This window comes from Lepus europaeus, chromosome 8, assembly GCF_033115175.1.
Source record: "Lepus europaeus isolate LE1 chromosome 8, mLepTim1.pri, whole genome shotgun sequence".
NCBI classification, from domain to species: Eukaryota; Metazoa; Chordata; class Mammalia; order Lagomorpha; family Leporidae; genus Lepus; species Lepus europaeus.
The window spans coordinates 50,047,983-50,060,193 of record NC_084834.1 but is presented as its reverse complement, the minus strand read 5'-3'; the positions used below and the strand labels follow the sequence as shown (position 1 = coordinate 50,060,193).

Genomic DNA, 12,211 nt, shown 5'->3' with positions numbered 1-12,211 from the left:
GCCCCATATATGAATGTGTTCTCTTCTAGTTTTATATTGTACATAAAAGAAAATATTGAGTTTGTACTAAAATAACCCCTTCACTTGTTTATTTCATATTCTGGCTGATCTTCTAAGAGTATCATAGATAGTCTCTAAAGAAAGCAGCTTACAAAATCATTTCTCCTAAGTGTGGAAGAGATTTATATGTAATTCATCATTCTTGTAGTTTTCATTTCATAATTAAAGATAAATTTGGCTTTAAAAGTCCATAAGAGAGTAGCGGTCACATCACAGTGATATTCAATAAGGTAAACTGAATATTCTAGTTGAAGAAATAATTTTGCGAAAACTTAAACTATTTAAGACACTTTCACTTAACATCATGCTACATGGAATGATGTAGCATGTGTTTTAAATTACTAGTCTAGGAGCAGTTCTCAGCAATGGAAGCTGAGAAATTTCACAAAGGATTTGATGTTAAGAAGATGAGAAACACAGAAATGAAAGTGTAAAGACATAAGAGAAATAAAAAATGATCATTCACTAGAGTATAAGTGTTGAGGGAAACCAGACAGATAAATTGTAGATAGATTTTATTATTTCATTTTAGCTCATTCTCCTTTGAAGACAGTAATTCCCAATATAGGAGGAGAATTTCGGTTAGGGGTAGTAGCACTTATGACGCATACATTTTAATTGCACAAATTATATAACTTTACTATCAGTTGGAGACCAGCAAAATGAATGCTTGTGTGTAATTCTGAAATTGCATATGTACAATAAAGGGACTTGGTGGTTCTCAACTTTAATGACAGTAGTTTATTTTGCATTCATTAAGTAATTGAAAATTATAATTGTTTACTGCCAACAGATAGTCACAAATGTAAGAAATACAATTCATGGCTTCAAAAAGCTTCATGGACGATCATTTGATGATCCCATTGTGCAGACTGAAAGGATCAGGCTTCCCTATGAGTTGCAGAAGATGCCTAATGGAAGTGCAGGAGTTAAGGTAAGCTTTATAGTCCCAGAGTAGAAACATCTGAATCTGAAGATTAAATCACATATAATAATATTGCTATTTGTATTTTATAGTTGATCATTTTCCTATGGATATAGTAGACATACACCAAAGTGACAGGCATTTTTTATAATGTAGTACTATGCAAAAAATTACAATTTAGATAATATTTTAAATTCAAATAAATTCAAACAAACACTGTTGTTATTATTATTCAAATAATAATCCCAACCACTGTTTCACTCCCCAAATTCCCACCACCACAGCTTGGCTAGACTAGGGCCAGAACGAGGAACTGGGACCATAATCTGGGTCTCCCACATGAATGGTAGAAACCCAATTACCACTGCCTTCCAGAGTCTTCATTTGCGGGAAGTGGGAGTGAGGAGCCAGAGCCAGTAATCAAACCCAGGCACTCCAGTGTGGGATGTGAGTGTCTTAATCACTAGGTTAAATGCTTACTTCAAGTAGTACTTTATTTGTCAAAGAAAAAATTATTTGAAGAACTCTGATACTAGATGAACAGTTTTTAATGGGTAAAGGCAAAGGCATATCTGATTTATAAGTGACCCAAAAAGTATGTTACTTTGCTTTAATGATTTTTTTTTTAATTTAGAAGACTCTTCTAACTATTAGAAGTATTAAAGCAAACTTTCTTCCTGGGAGAGGTAGATAATGGATTTTTAATTCTGCATCCTGAGATAATAAGTTGTGGATAAAAAAAAACCTCAAAGCACATAGTTACTATATGAATTAACAGTTCCACTCCTAAGTATATACTTGAGTTGAAACATGTCCCCACAAAAAACTTGTACATTAAATGTTCCTGACAGCATTATTCAGGACACCCAGAAAGTAGAAACAGGCCAAATGTTCATCAGCTGATGAATGAATCTGCAACTATACAATAGAATATTATTTGACCACAAGAAGAAATGAGGCCGGCACCACGGCTCACTTTGCTAATCCTCCGCCTGCATTGCCGGCATCCCATATGGGCACTGGGTGGGTTCTAGTCCTGGTTGCTCTTCTAGTCCAGGTCTCTGCTGTGGCCCAGGAAAGCAGTGGAGGATGGCCCAAGTGCTTGGGCCCTGCACCCGCCTGGGAGACCCTGGCGTCGGATCGGCTCAGCGTGCTGGCTGCAGTGCACCAGCTGCAGTGCACTGGCCATAGCGGCCATTTGGGGGATGAACCAATGGAAAAGGAAGACCTTTCCCTCTGTCTCTCTCTAATTCTGCCTGTCAAAAAAAAAAAAAAAAAAAAAAAAGAAATGAAGTACTCGATACTGTACTATATAGCATGTGAACATGTGTGAACCTTGGAAATTTGCTAAGTGGAGTGTCCAGAATAGGCAAATCTGTAGAAACAGAAAGTAGACTAGTGGTTGCTAAGAGTTAAGGGAAAGGGGAAATGGGAAGAAGTGACTACCAGTGAGAACAAGGTTTCTTTTGGGGTGAGAGATTGTTCTACAGTTAGGTAGTGGTGATTAGCACACATGTAAATATATGAAAAACTACTTAACATAGTTCAGAAGTATGATCTTTATGCTATGTAATTTAAATATTTTAATAACTTTAATATGTGTGTTATGGGTATGAATGTATTTCCATTTTTAGAAAGGATTCTGACTATGGGGTAGATGATGAATTGTTGTAAGAGACAGAAGACTATTAAAATATTTCAGGGAAGACACTATGAGAAGTTAAAGACAAGTAGACAAAATGTGAAGCCATATTTTAGGGGAAGGTTGTAGGTCAAGCAAGGATTCCTAAATGGGGAAGTTGGATTGGTTATGATGGCAACAGCTGAGATAAAAAATACTATTCTGATATCATTTAGATACAACCTGAAGAAGTTCATGGAAAATTGATTTAAAGAGACAGAATATAGACTTCAGAAATATTTTGCACCCAAATCAACTTGAACTTTTTTTATTTAAAGATTTTGTTTGTTTATTTGAAAGGTAGAGAGTTACAGACAGTGAAAGGTAGAGACAGTTGGTTCACTCTCCAAATGGCCGCAATGGCTGGAGCTGCGCCGGTCCGAAGCCAGGAGCCAAGAGCCTCTTCCCAGTCTCCCATGCAGGTGCAGGGGCCTAAGGGCTTGGGCCATCTTCTACTGCTTTCCCAGGCCATAGCAGAGAGCTGGACTGGTAAAGCAGTAGCCGGGACTAGAACCGGTGCCCATATGGGATGCCAGGCACCACAGACAGAGGATTAACCTACTGTGCCACGGCACCGGTCCCTCAACTTGAACATTTTGAAGTGCCCTTATATATAATAAGCCCCATTGATGATAACCTGCAACAGTTTTATTCTACTCTAGACTTTAAGCTACTTAATTTTTTTTGCTTTTATTTTTTAAAGAGTTTTTTTTAAAGATTTATTTATTTATTTGAGAGCCAGAGTTACACACAGAGAGACAGAGAGAGAGAGAGAGAAGGGTCTTCCATCCGATGGTTCACTCTCCAATTGGCCACAGTGGCTGGAGCTGCACCGTTCTGAAGCCAGGAGCCTTCTCCAGGGCTCCCATGTGGGAGCATGGGCCTAAGGACTTGAGCCATCTTCTACTGCTTTCCCAGGCCATAGCAGAGAGCTGGCCTGGAAGAGGAGCAACTGGGACAGAATCCAGCGCCCAGACCGGGACTAGAACCCGGTTTGCCAGCAATGCAGGCGGAGGATTAGCCAAGTGAGCCGTGGCGCTGGCCATGATTCATTTTTTTTCTTCTCAATATACTTGATTTCTCCCTGCTGCTTGGCAAAAAGGCAGTAATTTGACATAGTATTTTTAACTTACTTTATAAATCAATCTGGAAACCAATGGATATTGATTTTAGGCCTGATTCAAAGTAAATCTTAAATCATTTTGTATACATTTATACATATTCATATGCATAAGAAGATTTTGCGGCCGGCGCCGTGGCTCAACAGGCTAATCCTCCGCCTTGCGGCACCGGCACACCGGGTTCTGGTCCCGGTCGGGGCACCGATCCTGTCCCGGTTGCCCTCTTCCAGGCCAGCTCTCTGCTGTGGCCAGGGAGTGCAGTGGAGGATGGCCCAAGTGTTTGGGCTCTGCACCCCATGGGAGACCAGGATAAGCACCTGGCTCCTGCCATCGGAACAGCGCGGTGCGCCGGCCGCAGCGCGCTACCGCAGCGGCCATTGGAGGGTGAACCAACGGCAAAAGGAAGACCTTTCTCTCTGTCTCTCTCTCACTGTCCACTCTGCCTGCCAAAAAAAAAAAAAAAAAAAAGAAGAAGATTTTGCTGCTTGAGAGAGTTCAAAATTCTTCCAAAGGCTAGTATTATAGAATACAATTATTTTATTTATTCTGCTGGGGATCCAGAAGTAAAAGAACATAGCCTTTTTTTCAGTGAATTAAATATAGTTATGTGGGCTCTAGGATACCTTTGTATTGCTTATACCTTTTTTGATTATCATAATAAAAAGATTTAATTACTTGAATAAAGCACAAGTCCCTCAGTATTCCTTGGTTAAGAGGCTCTGTAGAGTTTCATTTTATGTGCCTAAATGGAAGCTAGTCTTAAACCTATATATAAATGAAGAAACGATTTGGTCTTAAAAATAATTTTTAATTTCATGTGTATCTCTTTTATCATTGTTGTCTCCAGGATCCTTGGAATATAATATATATTAAATTTCATTTTTTAAAGCAAAGATTTTTTTTCTGGTGTTCTTATTTCCTTTCCCCAGAACTGTATGATTAAAGTTTTCATTTTAACCCCAGGGAGAGTTCTTATATATGTGATCTTTCTCTCCTTCATCATTAGCTGTATCACACTTGGAAAATGAATGACAAAAAATGCTTTTTTGGAAATAGAGATGTGAGATGATAGAGACACTTCTGAAAATAATTTGCTTCTTTATAATACTATGTGTAAGTCACTGGAACCTCAGAAATGTGAGAGGATGTCCCTGTTTTTAATGAAGTGCTGAGTCTAGACTTAAAGTCTCTTTAAAAGAAAACTTCTTTGAACAATGACTGCTTTGTTACTGTATTTTATTTATAGAATAGATGCTCACTAAATATTTGTTGGATGAATAAATGGCTCTTTAAATAAATATCAAACTTCTGGTTTTAGGTGCGGTACCTAGAAGAAGAGAGACCATTTGCAATTGAACAAGTTACTGGAATGCTGTTGGCCAAGCTTAAAGAGACTTCAGAAAATGCTTTGAAGAAACCAGTGGCTGACTGTGTGATTTCAGTTAGTAGCAAACACTTTTAATCTTACTGTCCAATGTATACGTACATTGAAATATTTTTTTTCCCTTGGCACTTTCTGTCCTTCTTATCCAGTAAATAACCTAAGTTCTTTGTGGCTTTTCCTTTAAAATAAAATTACCAGGGAAAGCAGTTGGCCTAGCAGTTAAGATGCTGATTGGGATTCCTGCATCCCATATCAAAATGCCTGGGTTTCAGACCTCGTTCTGTTCTTGATTGAAGCTTCCTGATAATAATGCACACCCAGGAAACATAAGGTGATGGCTCAAGTAGTTGGATCCTTGCTACGTAGGTGATTGATTCTAACAGCTATATAAGATTCCATTATATGGATATACTGTAGTATGCTTAACTAATCCTTAACTAATCTCATTTTAACAGAATCTGGAGTTTTCCATTTTTCATTAAATAAAGATGGAAAAACAGACCAGACTATTATAGTAAATGTTTAGATTAACAAAACTTTGGCAGTTGGCAATCCTGCCATATTATTAGTTATTTTATTTTTTTAAAGATTGATTTTTTTTGATGGGGCTGGTGCTGTGGCACAGCGGATTAACACCCTGGCCTGAAGCACCGGCATCCCATATAGGCGCTGGTTCAAGACCTGACTGCTCCACTTCCGATCCAGCTCTCTGCTATGGCCTGGGAAAGCAGTAGAAAATGACCCCAGTCCTTGGGCCCCTGCACCTGCGTGGGAGACCCAGAAGAAGCTCCTGGCTCCTGGCTTCAGATCGGCACAGCTCCGGCTGTTGTGGCCAATTGGGGAGTGAACCATTGGATGGAAGACACCTCTCTCTCTCTTGCCTCTCTCCTCTCTCTGTGTCACTCTGACTTTCAAATAAATAAATCTTAAAAAAAAAAAAAAAAAAGATTTATTTGAAAGGCTGGTTCACCCCCCAAATGCCTACAACAACCAGGGCTGCATCAGGACAAAACCTGGATCCTGGAACTCAACTCAGGTATCCCTGTGGGTGGCAGGAACCTAAGCACTTGAGCTATCACCTGCATACCTCCCAGAGTGCACACTAGGAGGCAGCTTAAATGGGAGCAGAGGAGAACTTGAACCCAGGCACTCTAATGTGGAATGTGAGTGTGCCAAGTGTCTTCTTAAGTGCTGTGCTGAATACCTCTCCTTATTAGTCACTTTACGTAAAACCTTTACCGTATAGAAATTGTCCAACTTAAAAGTGAACACTAGTGTTTTTCCTCACTTATTTGATTAAAACATTATTCTTTGCCTTAAACTGTACATAAATTTTAGTGCAGTTTAACATTTTCAACTGATGAACTATTTCAGTAAAATGTATTACATCAATCTAAAATAATTATTATTTTTAAATACCAGATTCCTAGCTTTTTCACTGATGCTGAGAGAAGATCTGTGATGGCTGCAGCCCAGGTTGCAGGCTTGAATTGTTTGAGGCTGATGAATGAAACTACTGCAGGTAAGCACTTTGCAGTTTGAAAATCACTGTCAGAAAAATACTGTTACTTTTTCCCCAACAAGTTACAAAGCAGATTTTTAAAAAATCTAATACATCTTGATTCTTATAAGTCTATTGCTTTGAAGTACAATAGTTTGGCGGAGGTTAACTATTGTCTTGTTGGTTATAAGAATGATTACTTTTAGAGTTACAAATGGGTGGGGAAAATACAATTTAGATATAACCAAATTATGAAAAGATTCACTTACTTTGAGGCTATGTATATGTATTACTGTTCTACGTATTAAAATAGCATATCAAAGTGACTTACCTCTTATTTTCCAAGGAATTGCTATGTTGGAATTAATCTGATTTTTTATTCTTACACAGTTGCGCTAGCATACGGAATTTATAAGCAGGATCTTCCCTCGTTAGATGAGAAACCAAGAAATGTAGTATTTATTGATATGGGACATTCTGCCTATCAGGTCTCGGTTTGTGCTTTTAACAAAGGAAAACTTAAAGTAAGTAAATTAATGATTTATTATATTTAACTTTAGTGACTAAGAGCACTAAACTGGGAAACTGATACTTTGTGAAAGTTATTTAACCTCCCTAAACCTTAGTTTCATCATCGAAAAATGAGGACAGAATAAGTTAATGTATATAAAATGCTTTTAATGTCGGCATATATTATCTGCTACAATGTGTGTTAGCTATTTTTGTGGTTGAGATGTTAAGTCATCTGTCAGGGAACAAAAATTACTTATACATTAATAAATGTAGAAACCTAAAGATTCTTAATTTTTGTAGAAACCTTTCTTTCCAAGAATCTTGATCACTGTTTTTACAATTAACATTGTTCTATGTGTTTTCATACTTATAGTCTATATTCTTGTTTTATTTTCATTTTACATTGATTATTTTGCCCAGCCTTAGTACATTCTCCTCGATTATGCACGTGAGTAGTTTACTTAGAAGATAAATTGCCTTTTTTTTTTTGACAGGCAGAGTGGACAGTGAGAGAGAGAGAGAGAGAGACAGAGAGAAAGGTCTTCCTTTAGCCGTTGGTTCACCCTCCAATGGCCGCCGTGGCCGGCACGCTGCGGCCGGCACACCGCGCTGATCCGAAGCCAGGAGCCAGGTGCTTCTCCTGGTCTCCCATGCGGGTGCAGGGCCCAAGGACCCAGGCCATCCTCCACTGCACTCCCGGGCCATAGCAGAGAGCTGGACAGGAAGAGGGGCAACCGGGACAGAATCTGGCGGCCCGACTAGGACTAGAACCCGGAATGCCAGTGCTGCGAGGCAGAGGATTAGTCTGTTGAGCTATGGCGCCAGCCGAAGATAAATTGCTTTTTCTTTCTTCTTTTTCGTTTTTTAAGATTTATTTATTTAAAAGGTGGAGTTAAAGAGAGGCAGAGAGGGGAGTCTTTGTTCACTGGTTCACTCCCCTAATGGCTGCAATGGTCAGGGCTGGGTGAGGCTAAAGCCAATAGCTTCATCTGGGTCTCCCACATAGGTGCAGGGGCCCAAGCTCTGGGGCCATTTTTCACTGATTTCCCAGATGCACTGGCCTCAAGCCTTTTGTCTTCCAGTTTATGATAACATTCTTGTAATCAGAAAATTAAAGAGAAATGACTTACATTGAGTATATAAGATAGTTATCAGCATAGATTGATTTAACCCTTGGCATTTAGCCTTAAATTTTTTTTTATTAAACTTTTATTTAATGAATATAAATTTCCAAAGTACGGCTTATGGGTTACAATGGCTTCCCCCCTCCCATAACTTCCCTCCCACCCGCAACCCTCCCCTTTCCCGCTCCCTCTCCCCTTCCAATCACATCAAGATTCATTTTCAGTTCTCTTTATATACAGAAGATCAGTTTAGTATATATTAGGTAAAGATTTCAACAGTTTGCCCCTATATAGCAACACAAAGTGAAAAAAATACTGTTGGAGTACTAGTTATAGCATTAAATAACAGTGTACAGCACATTAAAGACAGAGATCCTACATAATATTTTTTTTAAAAAATTAATTAATTTTCTATGCCATTTCCAATTTAACACCAGGTTTTTTTTTTTTTCATTTCCAATTATCTTTATATACAGAAGATCGATTCCGTATATAATTAGTAAAGATCTCATCAGTTTGTACCTACACAGAAACACAAAGTGTAAAAATACTGTTTCAGTACTAGTTATAGCATCACTGTACATTAGACAACACATTAAGGACAGATCCCACATGGGATGTAAGTACACAGTGACTCCTGTTGCTGACTTAACAATTTGACACTCCTGTTCATGGCGTCAGTCATCTCCCTAGGCTCTAGTCATGAGTTGCCATGGCTATGGAAGCCTTTAGAGTTCTCTGACTTTGATCTTATTCCGATAGGGTCATAGTCAAAGTGGAAGTTCTCTCCTCCCTTCAGAGAAAGGTACCTCCTTCTTTGATGGCCCCGTTCTTTCCACTGGGATCTCACTCACAGAGATCTTTCATTTAGGTCTTCTTCTTTTTTTTCTTTTCCATGGTATCTTGGCTTTCCATGCCTACAATACTCTCATGGGCTCTTCAGCCAGATTCGAATGCCTTAAGGGCTGATTCTGAGGCCAGAGTGTTGTTTAGGACATCTGCCCTTCTATGAGTCTGCTGTGTATCCCGCTTCCCATGTTGGATCCTTCTCTCCGTTTTTGATTCTATCAGTTAGTATTAGCAGACACTTTTCATGTGTGTGTGATCCCTTTGACTCTTAGACCTATCAGAGTCATCAATTGTGAACTGAAATTGATCACTTGGACTAGTGAGATGGTACATGCCACCTTGATGTGATTGTATTGGAATCCCCTGGCACATTTCTAACTCCACCATTTGGGGCAAGTCCGATTGAGCATGCCCCAAATTGTACATCTCCCTCTCTTTTTCCACTTTTATATTTAACAGGGATCACTTTTCAGTTAAAATTTAAACACCTAAGAATAATTGTGTGTTAATTACAGAGTTCAACCACTAGTACTAGAACAACAACAACAACAAATACTAAAAAGGATAAAGTATTACATTGTACATCTAGAGTCAGGACAAGAGCTTGGCATTTAGCCTTAAATTTTAACTTAATTTTTAAAAGAACCTTTATTTGCTTCCTTTTTTTTTTTTAAGATTTATTCATTTATTTGAAAGTCAGAGTTACACATAGGAGAGGCAGAGAGAGAGAGAGAGGTCTTCCTTCTGTTGGTTTACTCCCCAGGTGGCCGCAACAGCCGGAGCTGTGCCGATCTGAAGCCAGGAGCCAGGAGCTTCCTTCAGGTCTCCCACGTGGGTGCAGAAGCCCAAGGACTTGGGCCATCTTCTTCCACATTCCCAGGCCATAGCAGAGAGCTGGATTGGAAGTGGAGCTGCTGGGTCTCAAACAGTCGCCCATATGGGATGCTGGCACTTCAGACTAGGGCATTAACCCACTGCGCCACAGCACCGGCCCCTATTTGCTTCCTTTTTAGTACATACCTTAGAGTTGTGATCCATAATTTTTATATCATAGATCCCTTTGAAGGCCAGGTGAAGGCTATGACCCTTTTCCCCCAAAGAATACACACGTGAGCTAGTCACACACTAAGATAATTTTTCATTTAATTTGGGGTAATGCTGAACTTCATGAGAAGTCTATGGATGGACTCTCCATGTGGGTCTGTAGGCTGACATTCCACCTAGATTGCACTCACATCCTACTGTGATATTTATTACCACTTTTCCACTCCATCCCACCCTTTGTAAAGAAAGAGCAGAAGAGCCATACCAACTGTGAGATTCTTTGTTTTGTATTGACTGTTGCAAGTCATCATTGTGCCCTAAGAAGATAGACCAGATGTCCTGGCTTATGTTTTCAAGAACTGTTATGTTGAAGTTTTTGCCCTTTCACTTGACTCTGAAAGCCCATTTCTCAGTAAGCTTATTGGTACTTGTCTCCCTCTGTATTTGTTTCTCTTTTCTTTTTTGCTCTCTCATGTATCTCTTTATTTCTTCATATTTTTTGTGAAAATAAACTGGATGTGTGTATATATATGTATATATATATATATTTATTTAAATAATAAAAGGCCTAGTTCTAGACTTATAAATTGACCGACTACAATATTTATTTTTAGTTTTTGGATCTTTTTTTTGTGGCTGTTCAATTCTTGTTTATATGCTTAGAACTGTTTCTTTGCCCTCTTAATCTTGGTTTCTGGACTACCTGTTCAGTACTGTTATGGAACCAAAGGATTAGAGATAATGAACTTGTATTTATTTTGGTCCAGTTATTTAAGAATTAGAAGTATTCTTTTAATTGTGATATATGAGCCTCTAACTATAAAGCAGGTAATTCAAAGTAAGGAAATAACGTTGACTGAATGTAAGCAATAATTTACCTCTGATTCCAAAGTGGACATCCTTGTGATTAGACAACTGCTTTAGCTTAGTTTTTGTTGTTATAATTTTAGAAACTTTTCTTTTGTTTTTTGACTTTGTTCATTTTTGAAAGAATCTGTATTTCTGAAAATTCAGTTCTGCTTTTTCAATTAAACAGGTCTTGGCTACTACCTTTGATCCATATTTGGGTGGCAGGAACTTTGATGAGGCTTTAGTGGACTACTTCTGTGATGAATTCAAGACCAAATATAAGATAAATGTGAAAGAAAACTCTCGGGCCTTGTTACGTTTATATCAGGAATGTGAAAAACTAAAGAAGTTAATGAGTGCAAATGCATCAGATCTTCCACTGAACATTGAGTGTTTCATGAATGACCTTGACGTTTCTAGTAAAATGAACAGGTACCATTAAACGTTTTCAGTTTGACGAGTGTTTGCTTGTTTTTTAATGTTTAAATCACATGTGATTTTTTTCTCTCTGTTTAAAAGATATACTCAACTTTTTAATCCCTAAATAATGAATTTTATTTCATTTTCCCACAGATCTCAATTTGAACAATTATGTGCTTCCCTCTTGGCCAGAGTTGAACCACCTTTAAAAGGAGTAATGGAGCAGGCTAGTAAGTGGCAATTATTGGACTATCAAAATTTTACCATGGTGTTGCTTACTTAAGAAGGATAAAAATGGTAAAAGCAAGGAAAACTTCATGTTTTTTTTCTTTTAAATATTTATTTATTTATTTGAAAGTCAGAATTACACAGAGAGGTGGGGGGGGGGGTCTTCCATCCAATGGTTCACTCTCCAATTGGCTGCTACGGCTGGAGCTGCACCGATCTGAAGCCAGGAGCCTTCTCCGGGGCTCCCATGTGGGTTCATGGGCCCAAGGACTTGAGCCATCTTCTACTGCTTTCCCAGGCCACAGCAAAGAGCTGGATTGGAAGTGGAGCAGCCGGCACTCGAACCGGTACCCATATGGGATGTCAGTGCTACAGGCCAGGGTGTTAACTCACTGCACCACCGCACCAGCCCCATGTTTTTTGTTTTTGCTTTACACATGTGTAACTTCCATTTTACAGGAAGAGAAATCATAAGCTTTTTTTTTTTTTTTTTTTTTTTTGAGAGGCAGAAA

The 12,211-nt window shown here is 38.7% G+C and overlaps 1 protein-coding gene across 1 annotated transcript in view; it reads left to right on the top strand.

Moving 5' to 3' along the window:
* HSPA4L (heat shock protein family A (Hsp70) member 4 like) overlaps nt 1-12,211 on the top strand; it is a 60,393-nt gene that overhangs the window by 10,005 nt on the left and 38,177 nt on the right. The window contains exons 3-8 of the mRNA XM_062199653.1: nt 854-994; nt 5,106-5,228; nt 6,594-6,693; nt 7,063-7,196; nt 11,239-11,483; nt 11,625-11,701. Coding sequence (XP_062055637.1) covers nt 854-994; nt 5,106-5,228; nt 6,594-6,693; nt 7,063-7,196; nt 11,239-11,483; nt 11,625-11,701 — 820 coding nt within the window. The remainder of the gene's footprint in view (nt 1-853; nt 995-5,105; nt 5,229-6,593; nt 6,694-7,062; nt 7,197-11,238; nt 11,484-11,624; nt 11,702-12,211) is intronic.